Below are 24,860 nucleotides of genomic sequence, written 5' to 3'. Positions count from 1 at the left end.
ACCTCTCTGAACAGTGTCTGGGAGGCTGTGGTTGCTGCTGCACGCAATGTTGATGGTGAACAGATCAAAACACTGACAGAATCCATGGATGGCAGGCTTTTGAGTGTCCTTGCAAAGAAAGGTGGCTATATTGGTCGCTGATTTGTTTTTGTTTTGTTTTTGAATGTCAGAAATGTATATTTGTGAATGTGGAGATGTTATATTGGTTTCACTGGTAAAAATAAATAATTGAAATGGGTATATATTTGTTTTTTGTTAAGTTGCCTAATAATTATGCACAGTAATAGTCACCTGCACACACAGATATCCCCCTAAAATAGCTAAAACTAAAAACAAACTAAAAACTACTTCCAAAAACATTCAGCTTTGATATTAATGAGTTTTTTGGGTTCATTGAGAACATGGTTGTTGTTCAATAATAACATTATTCCTCAAAAATACAACTTGCCTAATAATTCTGCACTCCCTGTACACTCAAAAAAATAACTCTTTAAATGAACATAAAAAAATCATGGAAAGAATTTCCACGTGATTAAATTGCTTTATTTTAGCATTATGCAATTCTGTTACTCCAACTTAATGCACTCAAGTTGGACCAACTTAATTAAAGATTGATGAATCAACGTATTTACTGCATTTTGATCCAATATATTTTAGTAGTGTTGATCCAACTTAAAGAGTTTTGTTCCAACTCAATTCAGTAGGTTTTCTCCAACTAATTTACTAAATTTGGTCCCAGCTTAAGTTAATTGAGTTGAACCAACTCATACAAATTAAGTTATTCCAACACAAGTCTTTAATGCTAATAGAAAGCAATTTAATCACGTGGAAATTCTTTCCATGATTATTTTAAGTTAATTTAAAGAGTAATTTTTTGGAGCATTTAACAAAGTCTAGAGCCTGGTTAACATACATTTCACTATTACATCTAAAAGGTAAATAAAAATTTGTCATACACATCTTTTTGTTTTCTCCAATTTATTGAATTTATAGCAAATTTCACATAATGTATAAAGAATACATGAAATGCAAGTACAAGTTACATAACAGAAAAAAAAGTAGTGGACAAAGTGGAAAGTTAACCTGTTAAAACAATTTTTTAACAACAATGAATGGCTGAAGCAGGTGATTTTCCGATGACTAATACAACTACTTTGAAGGTCAACAGATGCACTTTCAAAGGACCTCAAAGGTGTACCTGAGTTCCAGAGGGTAGCTCAGGTTCAGTGAATAGACCAGACCAAGCAACATTGTCACTGCAAAAACTACATTGCCCAACTCACCCATCACTTCCACCCCCTCTAGAACAATCACAACATCCTCAGGGTCATCGCCAGGCTCCGCACCCTCTGACCGAATGACACAGATTCCAAAGACTGTCTCTGCTATGGCAGTGGCGATGCTTGTTATCAACTTCCTGTGACAATAAAACAAACAAAAAAAAGATAATGATTTCTCACTAATGTCCATTGCAAACAGTTTTAAAAGTAAATATCTGTTTTACATTAATGTAAAATACCTAAAAGCTTTATTCATTCAAGCCTTATAATAATGTAAATGTAATCAAAAATGACTGCCCGATATTTTTCCTGACTCAAGAGAAGTTCATTCAATACCTCAACAATGTCTTTCAAAATCTTGTGATAGGGGTGACTGTGGCACAGGAGGTAGAGCAAGTTGTCTACTGGTTTAATCCCTGGCTTCTCTAATCTGATACTAAAACTATCAATGGGTAACATACTGAACCCCAAGTTGCTCCTGATACATCCATTGAAGTGTAAATGTTACATAAAAATCTTGTATGAATGTGTGTATGAATGAGGTTATTATAATGATATTATAATAATGATAGTATAAAACACTCAAGAATGGTGCGTGTAGTATCCAGTGAGAAACTTAAAGCTCTTACTTTTCCTATTTTAAAAGGTATTTTTTACAGCCACCGGTAATTTATAGGAAAACCCCATCCCCTGAAACTCTTTTATGTAGTTCAAGCTTATCTTTGATCATCTCAGGCAAGTTAACATACCAGGTAATTCTTCACCAGCTTCTCAGGATCTTCATTCAGGTACACGCAAAGACCTTTGGCGATGTATTCTCTTCTGATTTCAACAGCATCAGTCTTTATACACAGAGGGGGAAAAAAACAAATATATACGGAAATCCATCTCAACGACCTAGCAGTGGGATTAAAGAACTATTAGTTGAATTACCAGGAATTTGTGAGAAATACAGAGGCTATTGTTTTACAGTCTTAATCTTTTCAAATAGTATTTATGCATTTTAGACAAGTCTGTCATTTTAATATTGTTTTGTAATTTGTGTATTAATTTAATCATGCCTACCCCCAATTCAAGAAAGTTTAGATGATGTGTACATAAAATCAGAATGCAATGTTTTCTTGGTCTCAAAACTATATGTCACTTACAAATGAATATATTACATTTTTAACATGGGAATGTGATAATTTTTAAGAAAAATATTAGCTCACCATGAATTTGATGAACTGGCCTGCCAGCTCTCCAGACCTTCCACCACCTGATAAGATTAAACATTTATTATCTTTACAGGAGGGAACTGCAAGTCTCCAAGTTTATTAAGTAGAAAAATATTTAATTTCAAAAAAATTAAAAAACAGGAAAACATATCTGTTCATGTTTTGTCTTTCCTCCTCAGTGTACTAAAAACACATAAATTGTTAAATAAACCACTGTCCATCAGTTGCAACTTACAAACTTACAAATTTCAACAACCCACACGTAAAATGTAAATTTATCACAACAGTCTCTGTGGTAGAGCCAAACTAGCTTATGTGCAGAGGTTAAGTTATAAACAATATCTATATTTGGAGTAGCTAAGTCTTTCATATTAGGCTATCATGCTAGCATGACATTGTGCTATATTCTTACACTAACGTGTTAGCTAGCTAGAATGGCATAAACAAACAGATATTTTAAAAAACAAAAACAAAAAAACAAATGTGAATAAATAGAACTGAAAAGAATCGACAAACTAATGATACCTTTGTGCAAAAAGTATTTTCATCAAGATGGATAAAGATAGATTCACTCTTACCTTTCCAAGATGACCGTGAAGCAAACCATGTGCTTTCCTGCCTCTTGTTGTTTAGAATCTCACGTGATCTTGTGATATCGCGAGTCTTTAAGGCAGCTAACCACTCTTGTTAGATTTTATCATGTCATATCAACAAGAATAAATTTAAGAGGCGCTAAGTTGATAAATTTCATGTAGATCTTATATGATTTTATTACGTTCACCTTAGAAACATAAATTCATTGTGTTCAAATTACATGTTAGAGTCTTGTAAATGCAATAACCACCAAATTTCACTTTTTTGAGTGTATAGTGGGATCTCCCAGTGTGCACTGGTAATAAAGCTTTGATGAAAAATACTTCAGCTTCATGTGACTCTTCTCCAGCTGAATATCAAAAGGATCGGTGAGGTCAAGACGTGAACGTCAGCAGTATCAGGAATAACAAACTTATAAAGATAATAAAAGTCTAGTTAAACCATGTGACAAACCCGGACTCACCTGTGGGGTTAAACGTGTTTCTGCTCTGCTCCATGTTGTTTTTGTGAGGGCTGTGGGATGTCAGCTCCAGCTGACACGGAGGAGGAGGAGGAGGTGAGGAGGAGGTGAGGACGGAGCTCAGAGGAGACAGAGAGCAGCTGAGGACGGAGGAAGACTTGCCGCAGCAGATAAATGTGAGTCTGACTTTAATTTGTGAAACTAATATTTTAAGGATTTTCAGGAAAAGATGGATTTCAGAGACTTCATGGCTCAGTGAGAGTTTCAGGTTTACACTAAAAGGTCAGTTATCAGAAACCCGTGATCATATTTTGAATACATTTTATTTTGAAGGCAGATTTAAAATGTTTTGGATGATTAGTCTGGGCGGTTTCTGACCTCCATACAGCAGCTCACACTGAAAGCTGTCGCTGCCGTATGGAGGTCAAATAATGCCCGAATGACTACAGAAAAGCAGAAGGATGGAACCTGTACAGACGCGTGGACATTCCTGCTGCTCTCTGATTGGCTGAACTGATCTCGGGAGGTGAGGTGTGAGGCGCAGCTGTGACTCTACGGTCAGAAGCTTTATTTAAAAAACAGCTGAAATTTTTCAGGCTGGGACTCTGAAGGACTTTCAGGTTTGATTGTGGCGATGCTTCGTCGCCTTACGTGTATTATTTGTTGTCTCTGCATCCGACGTCTCCATGACGACGGCATCGCCGCAGATTGTCCCCGTGAGGGAAACCAGCAGGACGCCCACGAGTCCAGCTGCTCGTGAAGGCTGACGGTTCAAATTCCACTCAGATCCCAGCGGAGACTCTGCGATCACGAACCTTCAAGAACTTTACAAACGTGAGAAGCTCAAGTTTGATTTAACAGAACGGGAACGCCATCGTTACCGCCACGGGGAGGAAAAGACTTCAAATACAGCTGCATTAGAGGCTTTGACACAACCTCAGCTGGAAGATGATGCTCGTCTCTAAATGTGGGTAAAAGGAGACCTTTCACCTACTGTCACCTGCTCTGAGCACACACCTGTCCCACCTGCTGAGAAGAGCCTGAATGTTTCCCAGAATGCATTGCAGGCCTCAGACTGAGACTCATGCTGTTTTTAACACAGTTTAAATGATCTCCCTGGAAAAGTGATTGCACAGAACCAAATCTGGACTCGATCACCACCAACCAATCAAATGTCTGCATGACATCAGCAACCAAACACACCGGCTTTACAGAAAGATGGAAAAATTAGAATCATGTGATCGTCATCATCACTTTTACCGCTGGTTGCACGCTGGTTTGCATTCTCCAATCATCACTCCTCTTATGAAGGTTGATGCAGTCCGAAGATTTATTACACAGCTGCTCCACAAGAGCTTTTCCTTTTATTTGCCTTGCTGAGTGTCAGGAGCGCCGGCCTCAGTGATTCCTCATGTAGTGCAGTAATAACCTGTTTTGTACATGGCAGAGGGAACCCCTCAGCCTCTGAAGGACACATAGCCGTGCTGTTGCTGCAGTAACAAGAAATGGTGCAAAGAATAAAGATTAAAGGCCAGATGATATCCAAACACCCGTTCTTTCAGCCCGAGCCTGTTTTACAATAATGACGCTGATTTAGACATTCAGATTCACACAGATTGCACATTTGTCCTGCTTCCAAATGATGATGATTTACAAAACAGGCCGGTGTGCTCATTTCATTAATCCAATCCTAGTTTTGCATATGCACAGAGTAAAGTCGTTTAGAATAGAATAGAATTAGAATAGAATTCAACTTTATTGTCATTGCACATGCACAGGTACAGGGCAAGGAAATGCAGTTTGCATCCATCCAGAAGTGCTTTAGTGATATAGATATATTACAACATATATTAGCAATAATATAGATATGTGAGTATATTACAGAAATGGGTCTATTATGGTATGTTATAATGTACACGGTATGAAGTATGTTGTGAATATTCTATAACTATAAGTATGTACAGGCTGTAGTGAGTACAAGCTATGTACAGGCTATGAACAGGATATAAATATGAAATAAATAACTTTACAGAATCTGGGATATACAGCTATACAGAAATGGGAACTATGCAGGTTATAAACAGTTGTAGGATTAAAGATTATCGAATGTACAGAATGATTATTTACACAGAGCTATACAGTAGTGCAGTTAAGATAAGTGAGGGTGTAGATAGTTTCTACAGAGGTATATAAAGTGCTGGTGGTTGTGAGTGGTGGTTCAGTCCATGTTATTATTGTGTGTTTGAGGGTACAGTTGTCCATTTGTGACAGTAGATGCGGGAAAGGGTTTGTGAAACTCTGAACTGGTTCTCGTTCTCTTTGAATTTCTGCACGACCTGGTTTCATCTTAAATTCGTTAACACTGTTGACCCTGAAGAGATGTCCCTGCGTCTCGACAAGGACAATATGTTACGGTTTGGAGGAGGACTCAAGCGCAGGACTCCAGTTCTGATGCTCACAAGAAGGATTTATTTACAAGTCACCAGGTGTATATACAAGAAGGTGCGGGGGGTGCTATATACAGCTGAGTGGGGGGAGAAGGGGTCCCCAGGGAAGTCCAGGGGAAAGCACGCGTTCTTTAGATCATCCACACACACGATCACAGGCTCACACTCCAACACTGCCACACGGGAATCACACGGGGGAAAATCCTGGAAGCTCTGTAGACAGGGAGACAGGGTTAAGAACGACGCACAGAGGAAAACACTCTTAACTAGACTTTCTGTAGCTTGACTTCACTAACGCGTGGTAGACAATGATCCAGCGACGAACAGCAGTCACCTCTTGGCTTAAATGCTGCTCCCCTTAATGAGACCCAGGTGTCTCATCTCCCGAGGGCGTGGGTCGAGGGCGTGGGCCGAGGGCGTGAACCCACAGTGAGTTCCGCCCCGGCGAGAGAGAAGAGGAAGAGAAACAGAGAGGGCTGATCAGCGTGCAGCTGATCCGCCTGGCCGTGACACAATAAGGACCAGGACGAGTTTCACCCTTTAAAATATGACAAGAAGAATTTCTGACCAAGTCTAAGCATATGATGAGACAACCTGAGTAATAATATGAGCTAATAAAACACGTAAAAGGAGATTCAAATGGGACCCATCAATCCCAGAGGGACTCAGCAGACTCACAGAGCAGAGCAACTCAGATTCATTCAATTCAGTTTTATTTATAAAAATCACAACGACAGTTGCTTCAAGGAGCTTTATAATGTAAGGTAGATCCTACAATAATACAGAGAAAACCCAACAATCATGTGACCCCCTATGAGCAGCACTTTGGCGACAGTGGGAAGGAAAAACTCCCTTTTAACAGGAACAAACCTCCGGCAGAACCAGGCTCAGGGAGGGGCGGGGCCATCTGCTGTGATTGGTTGGGGTGAGAGAAGGAAGACAGGATAAAGACATGCTGTGGAAGAGAGACAGAGATTAATAACAGATATGATTCAATGCAGAGAGGTCTGTTAACACATGTTCGCTCTGATGGAAGAAGAGTAATTAGGATTACATGAACAGGCAGATCAAAACAAAAAGCTAGGTTTGATGCTTGCTGGCTTGTCCCCACCAGCTGCAGCAGCAAAGCTGGTCACCATGAGTCTGGACGAAGACGCCCGCTGGCTGGAGTGGGTGACCAAACAGTTTGAGACCATCGCCGGAGAGGACAAAGAGATTGACCTGGAGGAGTTCAAAACAGCTCTCAAGGTCAAAGAGGTGAGAATGGACTGGTGAGCAGTTTAGAAAAAACACCTGAAATGGGCCTCAATAACTCGTGTCCTCTAATTGTTCGCAGTCTTTCTTTGCTGAGCGTTTCTTCGCACTGTTCGACTCAGACGGCAGCGGCTCCATCAGCCTGGACGAACTGCTCAAAGCTCTGGACCTCCTGATCCACGGCAACGAGACCGACAAGCTCCGCTTCCTGTTCCAGGTCTACGACGTGGATGGTCAGCATTCGCTCATGCATCAACATTTACAACATTTACAACAAGAGTTATTTTCAAATGTTTCAGTCTGTCTAACAGTTGTAGATAAGAGATAGCTGACGTCCTGAAGCAGGTAGAGGTCAGTTATCAGTTTTGTGGCCATGTTTCATTTTTATAACTGACGTCCTGACGTCCTGAAGCAGGTAGAGGTCAGTTATCAGTTTTGTGGCCATGTTTCATTTTTATAACTCTGTAAAAGGCTGATGGGGTATCATCGTCAGCCCGCCAGGTGACGGGGCAGTTTCACTTAATCCTTTTTGCTTTCTGTAAACAGGCAGCGGTTCAATAGATCCAGACGAGCTGAAAACGGTTCTGAAGTCATGTTTGCGTGAGAGCGCCATCTCACTGCCGGAGGAGAAGCTGGATGACCTCACACTGGCTCTGTTTGAGTCCGCCGATAAGGACAACAGCGGCTCCATCACCTTTGAGGAGCTCAAAGCTGAACTGGAGACGTTCCCCGAGGTGATGGAGAACCTCACCATCAGGTCAGTACTGATGTCTGTTTATACACCTGTAAACCTGCAGACCTGCTAATACACCTGTAAACCTGCAGACCTGTTTATACACCTGTAAACCTGCAGACCTGCTAATACACCTGTAAACCTGCAGACCTGTTTATACACCTGTAAACCTGCAGACCTGCTAATACACCTGTAAACCTGCAGACCTGTTTATACACCTGTAAACCTGCAGACCTGCTAATACACCTGTAAACCTGCAGACCTGTTTATACACCTGTAAACCTGCAGACCAGTTTATACACCTGTAAACCTGCAGACCCGTCTATACACCTGTAAACTTGCAGACCTGTTTATACACCTGTAAACTTGCAGACCTGTTTATACATCTGTAAACCTGCAGACCTGCTTATACACCTGTAAACCTGCAGACCTGCTAATACACCTGTAAACCTGCAGACCTGTTTATACACCTGTAAACCTGCAGACCCGTCTATACACCTGTAAACTTGCAGACCTGTTTATACACCTGTAAACTTGCAGACCTGTTTATACATCTGTAAACCTGCAGACCTGTTTATACACCTGCAAACCTGCAGACCTGTTTATACACCTGTAAACCTGCAGACCAGTTTATGCACCTGTAAACCTGCAGACCCGTCTATACACCTGTAAACTTGCAGACCTGTTTATACACCTGTAAACCTGCAGACCTGTTTATACACCTGTAAACTTGCAGACCTGTTTATACATCTGTAAACCTGCAGACCTGTTTATACACCTGTAAACTTGCAGACCTGTTTATACACCTGTAAACCTGCAGACCTGTTTATACACCTGTAAACTTGCAGACCTGTTTATACACCTGTAAACCTGCAGACCTGTTTATACATCTGTAAACCTGCAGACCTGTTAATACACCTGTAAACCTGCAGACCTGTTTATACATCTGTAAACCTGCAGACCTGCTAATACACCTGTAAACCTGCAGACCTGTTTATACACCTGCAAACCTGCAGACCTGTTTATACACCTGTAAACTTGCAGACCTGTTTATACACCTGTAAACCTGCAGACCTGTTTATACACCTGTAAACTTGCAGACCTGTTTATACACCTGTAAACCTGCAGACCTGTTTATACATCTGTAAACCTGCAGACCTGTTAATACACCTGTAAACCTGCAGACCTGTTTATACATCTGTAAACCTGCAGACCTGCTAATACACCTGTAAACCTGCAGACCTGTTTATACACCTGCAAACCTGCAGACCTGTTTATACACCTGTAAACCTGCAGATCTGCTAATACACCTGTAAACCTGCAGACCTGTTTATACACCTGTAAACCTGCAGACCTGTTTATACACCTGTAAACCTGCAGACCTGCTAATACACCTGTAAACCTGCAGACCTGTTTATACACCTGTAAACCTGCAGACCTGCTAATACACCTGTAAACCTGCAGACCTGTTTATACACCTGTAAACCTGCAGACCAGTTTATACACCTGTAAACCTGCAGACCCGTCTATACACCTGTAAACTTGCAGACCTGTTTATACACCTGTAAACTTGCAGACCTGTTTATACATCTGTAAACCTGCAGACCTGCTTATACACCTGTAAACCTGCAGACCTGCTAATACACCTGTAAACCTGCAGACCTGTTTATACACCTGTAAACCTGCAGACCCGTCTATACACCTGTAAACTTGCAGACCTGTTTATACATCTGTAAACCTGCAGACCTGTTTATACACCTGCAAACCTGCAGACCTGTTTATACACCTGTAAACCTGCAGACCAGTTTATACACCTGTAAACCTGCAGACCCGTCTATACACCTGTAAACTTGCAGACCTGTTTATACACCTGTAAACCTGCAGACCTGTTTATACACCTGTAAACTTGCAGACCTGTTTATACACCTGTAAACCTGCAGACCTGTTTATACATCTGTAAACCTGCAGACCTGCTAATACACCTGTAAACCTGCAGACCTGTCTATACACCTGTAAACCTGCAGACCTGTCTATACACCTGTAAACCTGCAGACCTGTTTATACATCTGTAAACCTGCAGACCTGCTAATACACCTGTAAACCTGCAGACCTGTTTATACACCTGCAAACCTGCAGACCTGTTTATACACCTGTAAACCTGCAGACCAGTTTATACACCTGTAAACCTGCAGACCTGTTTATACACCTGTAAACCTGCAGACCTGTTTATACACCTGTAAACCTGCAGACCAGTTTATACACCTGTAAACCTGCAGACCCGTCTATACATCTGTAAACCTGCAGACCTGCTTATACACCTGCAAACCTGCAGACCTGTTTATACACCTGTAAACCTGCAGACCTGTTTATACACCTGTAAACCTGCAGATCTGCTAATACACCTGTAAACCTGCAGACCTGCTTATACACCTGTAAACCTGCAGACCCGTCTATACACCTGTAAACTTGCAGACCTGCTTATACACCTGTAAACCTGCAGACCTGCTAATACACCTGTAAACCTGCAGACCTGTTTATACACCTGTAAACCTGCAGACCTGCTTATACACCTGTAAACCTGCAGACCTGCTAATACACCTGTAAACCTGCAGACCTGTTTATACACCTGTAAACCTGCAGACCCGTCTATACACCTGTAAACTTGCAGACCCGTCTATACACCTGTAAACCTGCAGACCTGTTTATACACCTGTAAACCTGCAGACCTGTTTATACACCTGTAAACCTGCAGACCTGTTAATACATTTGTAAACCTGCAGAACTGTTTATACACCTGTAAACCTGCAGACCTGTTTATACACCTGTAAACCTGCAGACCTGTTTATACACCTGTAAACCTGCAGACCTGTTTATACACCTGTAAACCTGCAGACCTGCTAATACACCTGTAAACCTGCAGACCTGCTAATACACCTGTAAACCTGCAGACCTGTTTATACAACTTTAAACCTGCAGACCAGTTTATACACCTGTAAACCTGTAGACCTGCTAATACACCTGTAAACCTGCAGACCTGCTAATACATTTGTAAACCTGCAGACCTGTTTATACACCTGTAAACCTGCAGACCTGTTTATACACCTGTAAACCTGCAGACCTGTTTATACATCTGTAAACCTGCAGATCTGCTAATACACCTGTAAACCTGCAGACCTGTTTATACACCTGTAAACCTGCAGACCTGTTTATACACCTGTAAACCTGCAGACCTGTTTATACATCTGTAAACCTGCAGACCTGTTTATACACCTGTAAACCTGAAGACCTGTCTATACACCTGTAAACCTGCAGACCTGTCTATACACCTGTAAACCTGCAGACCTGTCTATACACCTGTAAACCTGCAGACCTGTTTATACATCTGTAAACCTGCAGACCTGTCTATACACCTGTAAACCTGCAGACCTGTCTATACACCTGTAAACCTGCAGACCTGTTTATACATCTGTAAACCTGCAGACCTGTCTATACACCTGTAAACCTGCAGACCTGTTTATACACCTGTAAACCTGCAGACCTGTTTATACACCTGTAAACCTGCAGACCTGTTTATACACCTGTAAACCTGCAGACCTGCTAATACACCTGTAAACCTGCAGACCTGTTTATACACCTTTAAACCTGCAGACCAGTTTATACACCTGTAAACCTGCAGACCTGCTAATACACCTGTAAACCTGCAGACCTGCTAATACATTTGTAAACCCACAGATCTGCTAATACACCTGTAAACCTGCAGACCTGTTTATACACCTGTAAACCTGCAGACCTGTTTATACACCTGTAAACCTGCAGACCTGTTTATACACCTGTAAACCTGCAGACCTGTTTATACATCTGTAAACCCACAGATCTGCTAATACACCTGTAAACCTGCAGACCTGTTTATACACCTGTAAACCTGCAGACCTGTTTATACATCTGTAAACCTGCAGACCTGTTTATACATCTGTAAACCTGCAGACCTGTTTATACACCTGTAAACCTGCAGACCTGTTTATACACCTGTAAACCTGAAGACCTGTCTATACACCTGTAAACCTGCAGACCTGTCTATACATCTGTAAACCTGCAGACCTGTTTATACACCTGTAAACCTGCAGATCTGCTAATACACCTGTAAACCTGCAGACCTGTTTATACACCTGTAAACCTGCAGACCTGTTTATACATCTGTAAACCTGCAGACCTGTCTATACACCTGTAAACCTGCAGACCTGTTTATACACCTGTAAACCTGCAGACCAGTTTATACACCTGTAAACCTGCAGACCCGTCTATACACCTGTAAACTTGCAGACCTGTTTATACACCTGTAAACCTGCAGATCTGCTAATACACCTGTAAACCTGCAGACCTGTTTATACACCTGTAAACCTGCAGACCTGTTTATACACCTGTAAACCTGCAGACCAGTTTATACACCTGTAAACCTGCAGACCTGTTTATACACCTGTAAACCTGCAGATCTGCTAATACACCTGTAAACCTGCAGACCTGTTTATACACCTGTAAACCTGCAGACCTGTTTATACACCTGTAAACCTGCAGACCAGTTTATACACCTGTAAACCTGCAGACCTGTTTATACACCTGTAAACCTGCAGACCTGCTAATACACCTGTAAACCTGCAGACCTGCTAATACACCTGTAAACCTGCAGACCTGTTTATACACCTGTAAACCTGCAGACCTGTTTATACACCTGTAAACCTGCAGACCTGTTTATACATCTGTAAACCTGCAGATCTGCTAATACACCTGTAAACCTGCAGACCTGCTAATACACCTGTAAACCTGCAGACCTGCTAATACACCTGTTCTGTTTTTCATCTTCCCCTCAGCGCTGCTAACTGGCTGAAGCCTCCTGATCTGGACCAGAAGAAGCGTCACACCCCTCGCTACCTGACCCGGGCCTACTGGCAGAACAACAGCCGGAAGCTGCTGTTCCTGGCTGTGTACTCCCTCCTTAATCTGCTGCTGTTCATCGTCGCCATGTTGCGCCACAGCTACGGTGGGCCTTGGTTCATGGTGGCCAAAGGCTGCGGCCAGTGCCTCAACTTTAACTGCACCTTCGTCATGGTATGACACAAACTGCATCCTTACGTGTCTGTGCCTCTTTCCCTCCATCGTGGTGCCGGTGCAAGAAATGGCTTCCGGTCGAGAGCCGGTTCTCCCACCGTGCCTTTTCGGCTTCAGCCTGCATTTCCATTAGCATCATGTTCCATCCACACTATGGTGGACATGCGATGTGGGCTGCATAAGTGGAACATCTAAAAGGCCGTCTTTGCTGCATTAACCCCTGACATAGCCACCATCGGGTCCAGTCTGGACCAGTTGGAAGCAGTGAAACCAGTTCTAATGCCAGCACCACATGGCGCCACATTTCTACACATAACACTCATGAAAAGGTTTTTAAATTTGATGCACTACTCACAGCAGATGATACCTAAACCTATCAGAGCTGTATCAGAGGAGAACTAAACTGATTGTGGATATAAAACAGTAATTTTACGCTGACTGATTTTTTCTGTCTACACAAAAAAAGCAACAAAAGCAATAAAGTAACAAACGTGCAGCTGCTCCTGTTTATGTGGGTGCTGTCTGTACCAACCACAGTATTTATCACAGTCATTAAACTCATGATCACCCAGCAGAATGAAGCCACCAGTTAACCCAGCTAAACCTGTGAGGCAATAATCATTGCACCACAGCTGAGTACTTTCACACAAAGGAAAGGAATCAGCAGAGAGGGGGCTGTGCTGTGTCTTAGTGTCCAGCAGAGGGCAGCACAGACGTTTCCTTCTCTATTTATCTTGTGCAGTGCAGCTGAAAACAAAACACACATGTGCTGATTCAAATCAGAGCTGCCTGCAAACTCAGATAAAGCCAGGAAAGAGGAAACACCCAGGAGTCAGATCAGCACGTAAGCTGCATCACTGAGCTTGGACCCGCTGCACCATCCTGTGATTCAGAGTGGTGTCACATGACAGTATGAGCGTAAGTCCAGCTGAAATCTCAGCACACGCGTGTTGTGGTGGCGTCTTCGTTTCCAGGTGCTGATGCTGCGGCGCTGTTTGACCTGGCTCAGGGCCACGTGGGTGGTGAGGGTGTTTCCTCTGGATCAGAACATCCTGCTGCACCAGATTGTGGGCTGCGCCATCCTCGGATTCACGCTGGTGCACACCGCCGCACACGCCTTTAACTTCGGTATAAGCACACACCCACAAGCACACAGGTGTATACAGGTGTAAACAGGTGTAGACTGGCGTCCCGGTGCTGTTTGTCTCAGTCCAGATGACGGAGAGCGGTGAGTACAGCCTGTGGGAGTACCTGCTGACCACCCGCCCTGGGATTGGCTGGGTGAAGGGGACAGCCTCGCTGACTGGAGTCGTCCTGCAGGTGCTGATCTGCCTCATGGTGCTCTGCTCCAGCACGTTCGTGCGCCGCAGCGGACACTTCGAGGTAATAGACACGGTTTTCTCTGTGTGCGTGGTCTGCTTCCTGCCGCGAGATGCTGACCGCCGTTTCCTCCGCAGGTCTTTTACTGGTCTCACCTGTCCTATGTGTGGGTTTGGATCCTGCTGATCATTCACTGTGCAAACTTCTGGAAGTGGTTCGTGGTTCCAGGTCTGGTGTTCGTGCTGGAGAAGATCGTGGGGATTGCCGTGTCCCATATGGGAGGCCTCTACATCGTGGAGGTCAACCTGCTGCCTTCCAAGGTGCCGAACACAAAGCGAGCCCGGCGCCCCGATCGGCGCCCGAGGTCCACCGATGTCTGATGGTGTTTTTTGTCTGTCAGGTGACTCATCTGGTGATCAAGCGTCCCCAGTTCTTCCAGTTCAAACCTGGAGATTATGTCTTCATCAACATCCCAGTGATCGCCAAATATGAGTGGCACCCGTTCACCATCAGCAGCGCTCCCGAGCAGTCAGGTACACCTCACACTCTCAGCACTGAAACAGTCCTCATAGGTTCAGCCGGTCCCAGACTTTTGGATGCGCTCTCAGGGCTTTCTGTCCGCTGGACTGCAGTGGAGTCTGAGCTCTACGTTACACATGAGGTAACATTTCTAGTAAAAAAACCCGCAGATTCCACCTGCTGACACTGAGAACAATGAGCTGAAAGACTCCAGCAGGTATAACTGTGGATGGGAATGGCAGAACCTTTCAGCTTAGAACGTTGGTTTGTGTTTATTGATCCTCTCTGATGAGATTTCAGGTAAAAGCTTCGGTCTCCTTTTTGTTTAGTTTCTCTGGGTGGGTTTTAACCGTCTAATGAAACTGGTGTAAGTTCTGTGTCTTCACTTGTCGTTCTGCAGATACTCTGTGGCTGCACATCCGCTCGCTGGGCCAGTGGACCACCCGGCTGTATGAGTACTTCAGAGAGCTGGAGAGCGAGGCTCTGGGTCCCAACAGACTCGCCACCAGCCTGCGGAAGCGCCGGCAGCTGCCGAGAGCTCAGGTTAGACTCTGACACACCTGCACTCGCTGGGTCTCCGCCTGCTTCCTGTGCGTGACATCTCCAATGTGGTTTCCTGTAGGACGACATGTTCAGCTCTGCCGATGGTAACGGAGCCGTGGCGTCTAATGAGGACGGCGCCATCGAGCTGACGATGTACCGACAGAGCGGCTCGCCGTCGGGGGAGGCCTCCGAGTCCGGAGATCAGGGACTCGTGCAACCTTTTCCAGACGGTCTGGGATCAGCAGAGCGAGGAGAGGTCAGGAGGAGAGTTCAGCCTTTAACAAATATGAATCTACTGCACTGAGAAGAACGAACCACATCATAAGTCTGAGACATTCATCCCTGCGTTGTAATGATCGCTATGAAGGGCCAGACATGTAAAGTTTATCTACATGCTTCAATAAATCAGCAACATAAATACAAATATCCTCGATCATATTGTTGGAAATCTCTGTTATTAGTTCCAGAAAACATGTAGTTAAATAACACCTGCATCTGCAAGCCACTTTGCCCCCCTCCTTACTGAAATATATTTGAACCATTTTCTTTGCCCAGTAAACTTACAGAAATCTGATGACACCTTCAATGTGTGTTTGGTTTACTGACAGAAGAGTTTTAGTACATGTGTTTCTGGTTTTCTTCTAAACTGCAGGTTTCTGCCAAGCTGACTGAGAACCACAGATTCTGCAACATCAAGGTGAGGAGCTCAGAGCATGAATCAGTTTTTATATGATTGTGTATAAGTTACAGTGAGAAGAGCTCTGTGGCAGTGTTGAACCAGCAGACAATTATTATCATTATTTTATCAGCCTTCGCACACAGTATCAGGTTTTCCCCTGAAAGTCCAAAAAGCCCAAAATTTGGAGGTTGGGTGGAGGAACATGTTATTAAAATGGACTTAAACTCCCTGACAGTTGGTAGTTCAGGCAGTTTCGGCTCCTTATAGGGCAGCAAGAGATTCATATGTTCAGATTCAGATTCTTCGGTTTATGTGTGAAAAACTTGGTTTGGGTTTACACCAGGGGTGGGCAATCTCAGTCCACGAGGGCTGGTGTCCCCTGCAGGTTTTAGCTGTGTCCTCGAACCAACACAGCTGGTTTAAATGGCTAAATTAGCTCCTCAACATGTCCTGAAGTTCTCCAGAGGCTTGGTAACGAACTAATCATGTGATTGACCCAGGGTGAGATCTAAAACCTGCAGGACACCGGCCCTCGTGGACTGAGATTGCCCACCCCTGGTTTACACTGACAGGTTTGATTTTGCAACGTTTTTCTCTATGATGTGAAATTTTCTTCCTGTTAAAATAATTTAATATGAGTTTGAAAAAAACATTTTTTATTTGTATTTCTGATTTTTTTGTGAAGCACTTTGTGATTTTTATCTGTGAAATGTGCTATAAATACATTTTACTTACTTACTATGTGCACACAAAAAGGATTTTTCCATGTTTTTGCAGTGAGACCTGGCAGATCCATCACATTGCCTTTGCTTCGTTCTCAGCACTGTTTATATCATCTGTATTTCTTTGTAGAAAGAGTTTGTGTAAAAACCGACTCTGCTGGGAAAATAGAGCTCAAAGAGAGCGAACATTGGTCAGAGTCATTGTGCTGTTTCTGAAAAACTTACAGCTTTAGCCGAAACTACATAGGACCGAGAGTAGAACCCTGAGGAACACCTCTGACACTGTGGGTGAAACCGTTAACCTTCAGCTGACACAGGCGTAGTTTGTCAGGAATCGCTCGTTTCAGACGCAGATTCTTGTTGAATGTCTGCCATGTGACAGTGTTACGTAGACGGGCCGTACGGGACTCCGACACGGCAGATCTTTGCCTCCGAACACGCCGTTCTGATCGGGGCAGGAATCGGCATCACACCCTTCGCCTCCATCCTGCAAAGCATCATGTACCGGTAAGACGCCCACAGACCTGTGCTCCACCCCTCAGTCCCTCCATCAGCCCAGCTGTTCAGTTCAAGTCATGTGTAAACTGCAAGTTTATAATCAGCTGTAATCTGTCGACATGCTGGACGTTTATTCAGGATCTTTCCTCATTGCTCTGCTGTGATAATATAATCAATGAGAATAAGCTCCAGTGATGTCCTCTTTCAGCTTTGCCAGAAAATAGAGTTATGTGATACTGGATCATTTTCAACAATAAATAAAAAGTTGTTCATTTTTTTTTACTTTTAGGACTCAGAAGGTTAGACGCGTTATAATTACGTCTCTCGTGTTCAGTCACCCTCTCCACCGTTTGTTTTTTACAGTGAGTAAAATCATGAAATGAATATAAAACTGACTCCAGGTGTTTCTGCGGCTCAGGTACCGCATGAGGAAGCAGAACTGTCCCAGCTGTAAATACTCGTGGTGCGAGAACATCAAAGACAGCGAGATGAAGCTGCGCAAAGTAAGAAAAGTGCATCCCAACAACAGCTCACTGTACTGCAATGAAGCACACGTGGACACCAGGATGTTCTTCACCCTGCAGGTTGACTTCATCTGGATCAACAGAGACCAGAAGTCCTTCGAGTGGTTTGTCAGTTTGCTCACCAAACTGGAGATGGACCAGGCCGACGAGGAGCCGGAAGGTGAGAGAGATGCTTCAAATTAGAGAGGGAAAGAGCATGGGGAGGAAGGAAGGGATGGAGTCGGTTAATATTACGTAAATGGAAGTAAGCAGACCGGGTTATGTAATTAACGTGAGACTGGAATGAAAGAGTATTATCAAGTATGACACCCAAACTCTTAACCTGAGGGGAGGGAAGGGTGGGAGAATTTTCAATGTTAATGGAAAAGCTGTGGGCTTTGGTTAAGATAGAAGCTGTACCAACAAGTAAAACTTCAGTTTTATTACTGTTGAGTTTGAGGAAATTGGAGGAGAACCAGGGTCTAATCTCAATAAGACAGTCTGAGAGGGAGGAAGGTGGGAGGGATGAACTGGGTTTAGAAGAAAGGCAGAGCTGGGTGTCATCGGCATAACAGTGAAAATTTATATTATATTTTCGGAATATATAACCAAGACGGAGCATGTAAGTAATGAATAAAAGAGGCCCTAATACTGAACCCTGGGGCACACCAGCAGAAACAGGACAGAGAGCTGAAGAATGGGATTTAAATTGGATAAACTGAGTGCGGTCTGAGAGATAGGAGGTGAACCAGGTAAGTGGGGTATGACTAATACCAATGGAAGCTCACCGGTTCAGGAGAATATTGTGAGAAATGGTATCAAACGCCGCACTAAGATCAAGAAGGATGAGGATGGATAGGAGACCAGAATCAGCTGCCATCAGAAGGTCATTGGTAATCCTTAACAGAGCAGTTTCTGTGCTATGATTGGGGCGGAAACCAGATTGAAATGGTTCATAGAGATTATGGTCATTGAGATGTGAATGAAGCTGGGCGGCGACAACTTTTTCAAGAATTTTTGAAATAAAGGGGAGATTTGATATAGGGCGAAGATTATCAAAGTTATTGGGGTCTGCACCAGGCTTTTTGAGAGTTGGAATAACAGAAGCCTTTTTCAGTGCTTCAGGAACAATCCCAGTGTTCAGGGAGGAATGAATAATATTGGTTATGAGAGGAGCTAAAGAGGGAAGACAGGCTTTAACTAACACAGTAGGGAGAGGGTCAAGTTGACAGGTTGATGACTTAGATTTTTTAATGAGATTAGATACATCAGTTATGGAGGGAAGAGTAAAGCTTGAAAATAGCTGACAGGAAGACAGTGGGGGAAACAGGAAGTCTACTTCAGAGTCAGGAGCTCCCACAGAGTTAAGTTGACGGTGGATATCTGAGATTTTACAAGTGAAAAAAGAGATAAGAGAATTGCAAAAATCAACAGAATACATGTGGGAGGGCAATGTGTCTGGAGGTTTTGTAATTTTACTGAACAATGAATAGAGGGATCTGGAGTTACCTTCATTATAACTAATTAAACCAGAGTAGTAAGCAGATTTGGCTGAGGCAATGCCGTCCTTATAGAACAAAACACGATCATTGTGCATTTCTTTATGTACAGTAAGTCCGGTTTTCTTGAATAGACGTTCGAGTTGGCGTCCTTTAGCTTTAAGGTGACGCAGGTCGGAGGTAAACCATGGAGCTGAACGGGAAAATGAGACAGTTCGATGTTTAAGGGGAGCAAATATGTTAAGAAGGTTATGAAGGTTGACATTATAATGACAAACGAGTTCATGAGGGGTTGAGGAGCAGTGGATAGATGGAAGGTCGTGGACGGCAGATGAAAAAACAGCTGGGTTGATATTACTAATTTTCCTAAAAGTGATATTACAAGAGACACAGGTTTTGGAAGCGGTTATGTTTGCATCAAAAGAAATAAACATATGATCAGACTGGGGAAACAATGTGGCTTTACAATGGGTGGGGGTAATGCCAGAACAACAGACCAAATCCAGGATATGACCTTTAGAGTGGGTAGGAAATTTTATGTATTGTAGAAGCCCAAAACTTTCCAGGCAGGAGGTAAAATCTCTGGAAAGAGGGATTTTATTATTGTCCATATGAATATTGAAGTCACCAGCAATGATGAGATTTGGAGAAAGTACAGAGAAATTCAATTCAATTCAATTCAATTCAATTTTATTTATATAGCGCCAAATCACAACAAAAGTCGCCTCAAGGCGCTTCATAGATACAGAGAAAAACCCAACAATCATATGACCCCCTATGAGCAAGCACTTTGGCGACAGTGGGAAGGAAAAACTCCCTTTTAACAGGAAGAAACCTCCGGCGGAACCAGGCTCAGGGAGGGGCGGCCATCTGCTGCGACCGGTTGGGGTGAGAGAAGGAAGACAGGATAAAGACATGCTGTGGAAGAGAGACAGAGGTTAATAACAGATATGATTCAATGCAGAGAGGTCTGTTAATACATAGTGAGTGAGAAAGGTGACTGGAAAGGAAAAACTCAATGCATCATGGGAATCCCCCGGCAGCCTACATCTATTGCAGCATAACAAAGGGAGGATTCAGGGTCACCTGGTCCAGCCCTAACTATATGCTTTAGAAAAAAGGAAAGTTTTAAGCCTAATCTTAAAAGTAGAGATAGTGTCTGTCTCCTGAATCCAAACTGGAAGCTGGTTCCACAGAAGAGGGGCCTGAAAACTGAAGGCTCTCCCTCCCATTCTACTTTTAAATACTCTAGGAACAACAAGTAGGCCTGCAGAGCGAGAGCGGAGCGCTCTAATAGGGTGATATGGTACTACAAGGTCATTAAGATAAGATGGGGCCTGATTATTTAAGACCTTGTATGTGAGGAGCAGGATTTTGAATTCAATTCTGGATTTAACAGGAAGCCAATGAAGGGAAGCCAAAACAGGAGAAATATGCTCTCTCTTTCTAGTCCCTGTCAGGACTCTTGCTGCAGCATTTTGGATTAGCTGAAGGCTTTTCAGTGAGTTTTTTGGACATCCTGATAATAATGAATTACAGTAGTCCAGCCTGGAAGTAATAAATGCATGAACTAGTTTTTCAGCGTCACTCTGAGACAGGATATTTCTAATTTTAGAGATGTTGCGCAAATGGAAGAAAGCAGTCTTACATATTTGTTTAATATGTGCGTTGAAGGACATGTCCTGGTCAAAAATGACTCCAAGGTTCCTCACAGTGTTACTGGAGGCCAAGGTAATGCCATCCAGAGTAAGAATCTGATTAGATACCATATTTCTAAGATTTTCAGGGCCGAGTACAATAACCTCAGAAATGAGTGAGAAGAGCAGAAAATTCATTTAAAAACTCCTTGTTTGGCTTAGGTGGCCGATAAACAGTACATATGATGGTGGGGGTAGATCCAGGGAGCTGTAGTGCAGTGTATTCAAATGAATGGGAGGGAGGGGCAGAGACAGGGGCTGTATCCCGATTCAGGGTCTGCAGCCTTAAAGGCCGCATTTTAAGGCCGATTACGTCACAGCGACGCGACGAAGGCTGTCCCAATTTGAAGGCTGCTCGAAATGCGGCCCTCAAATGCGTCCTTAATTTCCCTGAATTTTAAGGCTGTGGCGGTGTAGACTTCAGTCGTGTCCAAATTCATGGGCTGCATCCTCCTGAGGACCCAGCCTTCGCGGTCTACGTAGGCTGGATCCTCAGAGGGTCGGGTAGGCCGGAAGTAAACGGCTGTGAAATTGGACGGTCTCGCCTTCTGATTAGCGTCGCCGCTGTCTCGGTGGAGTTCAATAAACTCAGCCGTCTGCTCCTCGATATCTAAAATATAACAGGACACTGGTGTAAATTCTCGACTGTCTCATACTTCTGTTTAATAAGTTTTCTGTTTGACGTTTAGTCAGCTGTGTGAAAACCAAGGAGGAACCCACCGGGGGATTAATAAAGTTTTATTTTATCTAATCTAATAACTTTAATCTCAGCCAAACCGATTTACTCACGAACAAACAAAACACTGAAAAAAGCCCAACAATAACATTTTTAGGTTGTCTAAGTGACTTATATATTACATTTAACCCGAGCAGCGAAACTCCGCGGTGATCTGAAAATGATGTGCCGGGAGTTGTGCCGTTCTCGGCGGCTTCAGTGACCCTCAAGCTCCTGGCTAGCTGTCGAGCTGGTGGGTAGCAGACGTCTCCGAAAACGTCGAAGCACTTTTGCAAATATGCGATATCTTGATAAACCGAGCAGATATTTGATGTTTGCACAGCTACTTTCTCGCCAGGAGTGGAGTCATTGAGAGAAACAAAGTCATTGGGCTGTTGCCATGTTTCAGTCAAGCAAAGAAAGTCCAACTTACGATCACAGAGGAGATCATGGACGAGATGTCCCTTACCAGTGAGAGAGCGGATGTTTAATAGACCGAACTTGATGCTGGAGTTGCCATGCCTGACAGTGGGCTTAGTTGATCTAGCCAGGTGGGCCAGCACACTGTGGTCAGTCTTGCAGGGAGGACGACGAGTTTTTGACCAGATGGAAAATATTGAGTTAGTGTCACTGATGTTGAACTTCCGCCGAAGCCCTCGGTGGATATACCTGCGGCGGGGCTGGAAGGCGATGTCCGGGTAGAAGTATAGAGCCACAGGTGGAGAGACAGCCAGGCAGAAACAGAGCTGCAAAAGATCCGTAGCAGAGTACTGGAGAGGAGCTGTCGCCGGGTGATGAATGATGGATAAAAAAACCCCAGGTGAGCCACACCAACACCCTGTGGATCCGCATCTTAATCAGGGCCGAGCACTGAGCACAGACGGAGGGACCGAACACTGACAGCTGCAGCGCAAGCAATAGAAGCCCGCAGATATTGCGAAAACAAGTCAAAGCAGGGTTGCGCCTTAGATACTTGGTTCAAATTGTCGTCAGCAACTGAAAAAAAATTATAATAAAAATAGTAATAGTAGATAATAATAACAACCGGTGAGCAGCGGCAGCAAGCGCGCCAACGTTCACTCGACCGGACGTCCAATATCTCCTGTGAATATTGATCGTATAGACGTCTGTGAGGGAAGTCTTCATCTCTGAGCTCAGTAAACACTTTCCTGATGAGTTTATGGTCTCAGCCGCTGGTTTCAGGTCTTAAGAAATAAAACGAATTAATTTTGGAAATGATGATGTCATTAGAGACACAAAGCAGCAGATTCAGGACAACGTCTGGAAATGTAGACAGACTTTGAAGACACTAATAATAGTTTTCATTATTGAGTTATTTCCTTCCACGTGGTGTTTAAAGTCCTGCAGAGACGCTGCTGTGCGCTCGTTAACACAATGCTGATGTTTGTTAGGACGCTTCCTGGAGATGCACATGTACATGACGTCAGCGCTCAGCAAGAACGACATGAAGGCCATTGGCCTGCAGATGGCGCTCGACCTTCTGGCCAAGAAGGAGAAGAGAGACTCGATCACTGGACTGAGGACCAGAACCCAACCGGGCCGACCCGAGTGGGGGAAGGTGAGGCGTTGCGTTGGTTTAACTTGGTCTTCTTCTTTTCTGTTATTGGTATTTTTCAAGGAGAGTTTGGGACCCTTCCTGAATAGTTTTGGAAGGTTTTGGTAGAGTGTCCTCTTTGGGTGACATGTGATCCTGGACCTGATAAAGTAACGTTGGGCTAAATCAGACAGGCTCAACACGGCGAAAATGTTTTGGCTTTAAATAGAGGCTACAAACAGAAAACAGCGTCCATGGACATCTGCTTCTCGGGGGGACATTCGCACCAGACTCTGTCAGGAGTCACCACACATGAGTTCATCACAAATTCGGAAAGTTCTCCTTAAAATTTTGTAAAGACTGAAAAATTTAGCAATGAACCTATCTCTGAGGTTTCAGGCTGCCATGGATGGCCATTTAAAACATTTAAGGTCCTGGATGTTAGTTCCTGGAAAGGAAACTACTTCTTCTGGAGTTTATTTTATTGAAGTAGAGGGGAGACCGAGACATGATGGTTCTCCAATAGCGGTTTAGTTTTATCAATCAAGGAGCGTCGGTGTGTTTTGCAGTATCAGCTCCTAATAAAATACTCTGTGTGTGTGTTTCAGGTGTTTCAGAAGGTGTCTGAGGAGAACAAAGGGAAGGTACATGTGTTTTACTGCGGCGCTCCCGCTCTGGCCAAAGTCATCAAAGCTCAGTGTGAACACTTCGGCTTCAACTTCTACAAGGAGAACTTCTAAGGAGGTCACGGGCCGTCAGCACACACCTGCAGCTGTGTGTGTGTGTGCGTGTGTGCGTGTATCGCTGATGTTGTGGAGACATTAATAATTTTATGTGTTCACATTTTGTTGGACCCGCCTCCTTTTTGGGGGTGTGACGCACAGAGTATGGGGCTTTGTCGAAAGTGACCTATCGTGAGAGCAGCTTCGCATGATTTACAGCTCAAAATAATCCTTCTTTATCAGAAACTGGCCCTAGGAACTTCCTGTCAAAGTGGAATAAAGACAATTTGTGTTGCATTTGTATTTGTTGTAACTTCTGCTGCCCTCTTGGAAAAAAAGAGACCTGGTCTCTCAGTGAGACTTTTCCCTGCACAGGTTAGAGAAATATCCCAGTAATGTTTATGGACCTTATGGGTTTGTATGGAAGCTTGTTTCTACTACTGGGAAAAAAAAGTGCCATCCACGAGTAAACAAAGTCAACCAAAAAAAGCTATTTTTAAAAACTTTTCTCTGAGTGATTTTTATGAAAAGTTTGACTTATTAATTTGAAATGTTAGGATACTAAACCTAAATTTGGACTTTTTCACAAAAATACTTGCGTATGGCACATCTTTATTTAATAATAAAATCTAATCTTGTTTGTTATTTTACTTATTTTAGATTTTAATAATTACTGTGTCTGATCCATCTGTGGCAGGTTATCGTGTTAATGATGTTTATGTGTATGAACTGTCCAAATAAAAACAAATAAATAAACATTTCTGATCTCTTTAATAAAAGCAACTGTTTCCAGGCTTTCT

At 43.4% G+C, this 24,860-nt stretch overlaps 1 protein-coding gene and 1 long non-coding RNA gene across 2 annotated transcripts; one reads left to right on the top strand and one right to left on the bottom strand.

Annotated features, from left to right (window-relative positions):
• Positions 1 to 1,318: 1,318 nt before the first annotated feature.
• On the bottom strand, positions 1,319 to 2,540 carry LOC147326870 (uncharacterized). The gene is made up of 3 exons (XR_015130633.1): positions 2,492 to 2,540; positions 2,030 to 2,122; positions 1,319 to 1,417 (listed from the first exon to the last, which is right to left on the bottom strand). It is a non-coding gene; the product is annotated as an uncharacterized LOC147326870 (long non-coding RNA).
• A 4,595-nt stretch (positions 2,541 to 7,135) lies between these two features.
• Positions 7,136 to 24,788, top strand: nox5 (NADPH oxidase, EF-hand calcium binding domain 5). Its single transcript, XM_086297805.1, has 16 exons — positions 7,136 to 7,255; positions 7,335 to 7,485; positions 7,799 to 8,009; positions 12,851 to 13,088; positions 14,063 to 14,216; positions 14,299 to 14,471; positions 14,546 to 14,728; positions 14,809 to 14,941; positions 15,328 to 15,470; positions 15,550 to 15,726; positions 16,123 to 16,167; positions 17,254 to 17,378; positions 17,788 to 17,872; positions 17,954 to 18,053; positions 23,196 to 23,362; positions 23,947 to 24,788. The coding sequence occupies exons 1-16, from the start codon at positions 7,136 to 7,138 to the stop codon at positions 24,076 to 24,078; spliced, it is 2,337 nt and encodes a 778-aa protein (XP_086153931.1). The 3' UTR covers positions 24,079 to 24,788.
• Positions 24,789 to 24,860: the final 72 nt, after the last annotated feature.

The sequence above is a fragment of the Aulonocara sp. 'chitande type north' Nkhata Bay genome, linkage group LG7 (genome assembly GCF_057382095.1).
Source record: "Aulonocara sp. 'chitande type north' Nkhata Bay isolate Kocher_YH1m ecotype deep benthic linkage group LG7, A_spYH_male_GT1.1, whole genome shotgun sequence".
Classification (NCBI taxonomy): domain Eukaryota; kingdom Metazoa; phylum Chordata; class Actinopteri; order Cichliformes; family Cichlidae; genus Aulonocara; species Aulonocara sp. 'chitande type north' Nkhata Bay.
Note: the sequence above shows the minus strand (reverse complement) of the source record. Positions and strands in the feature narration are given on the sequence as shown.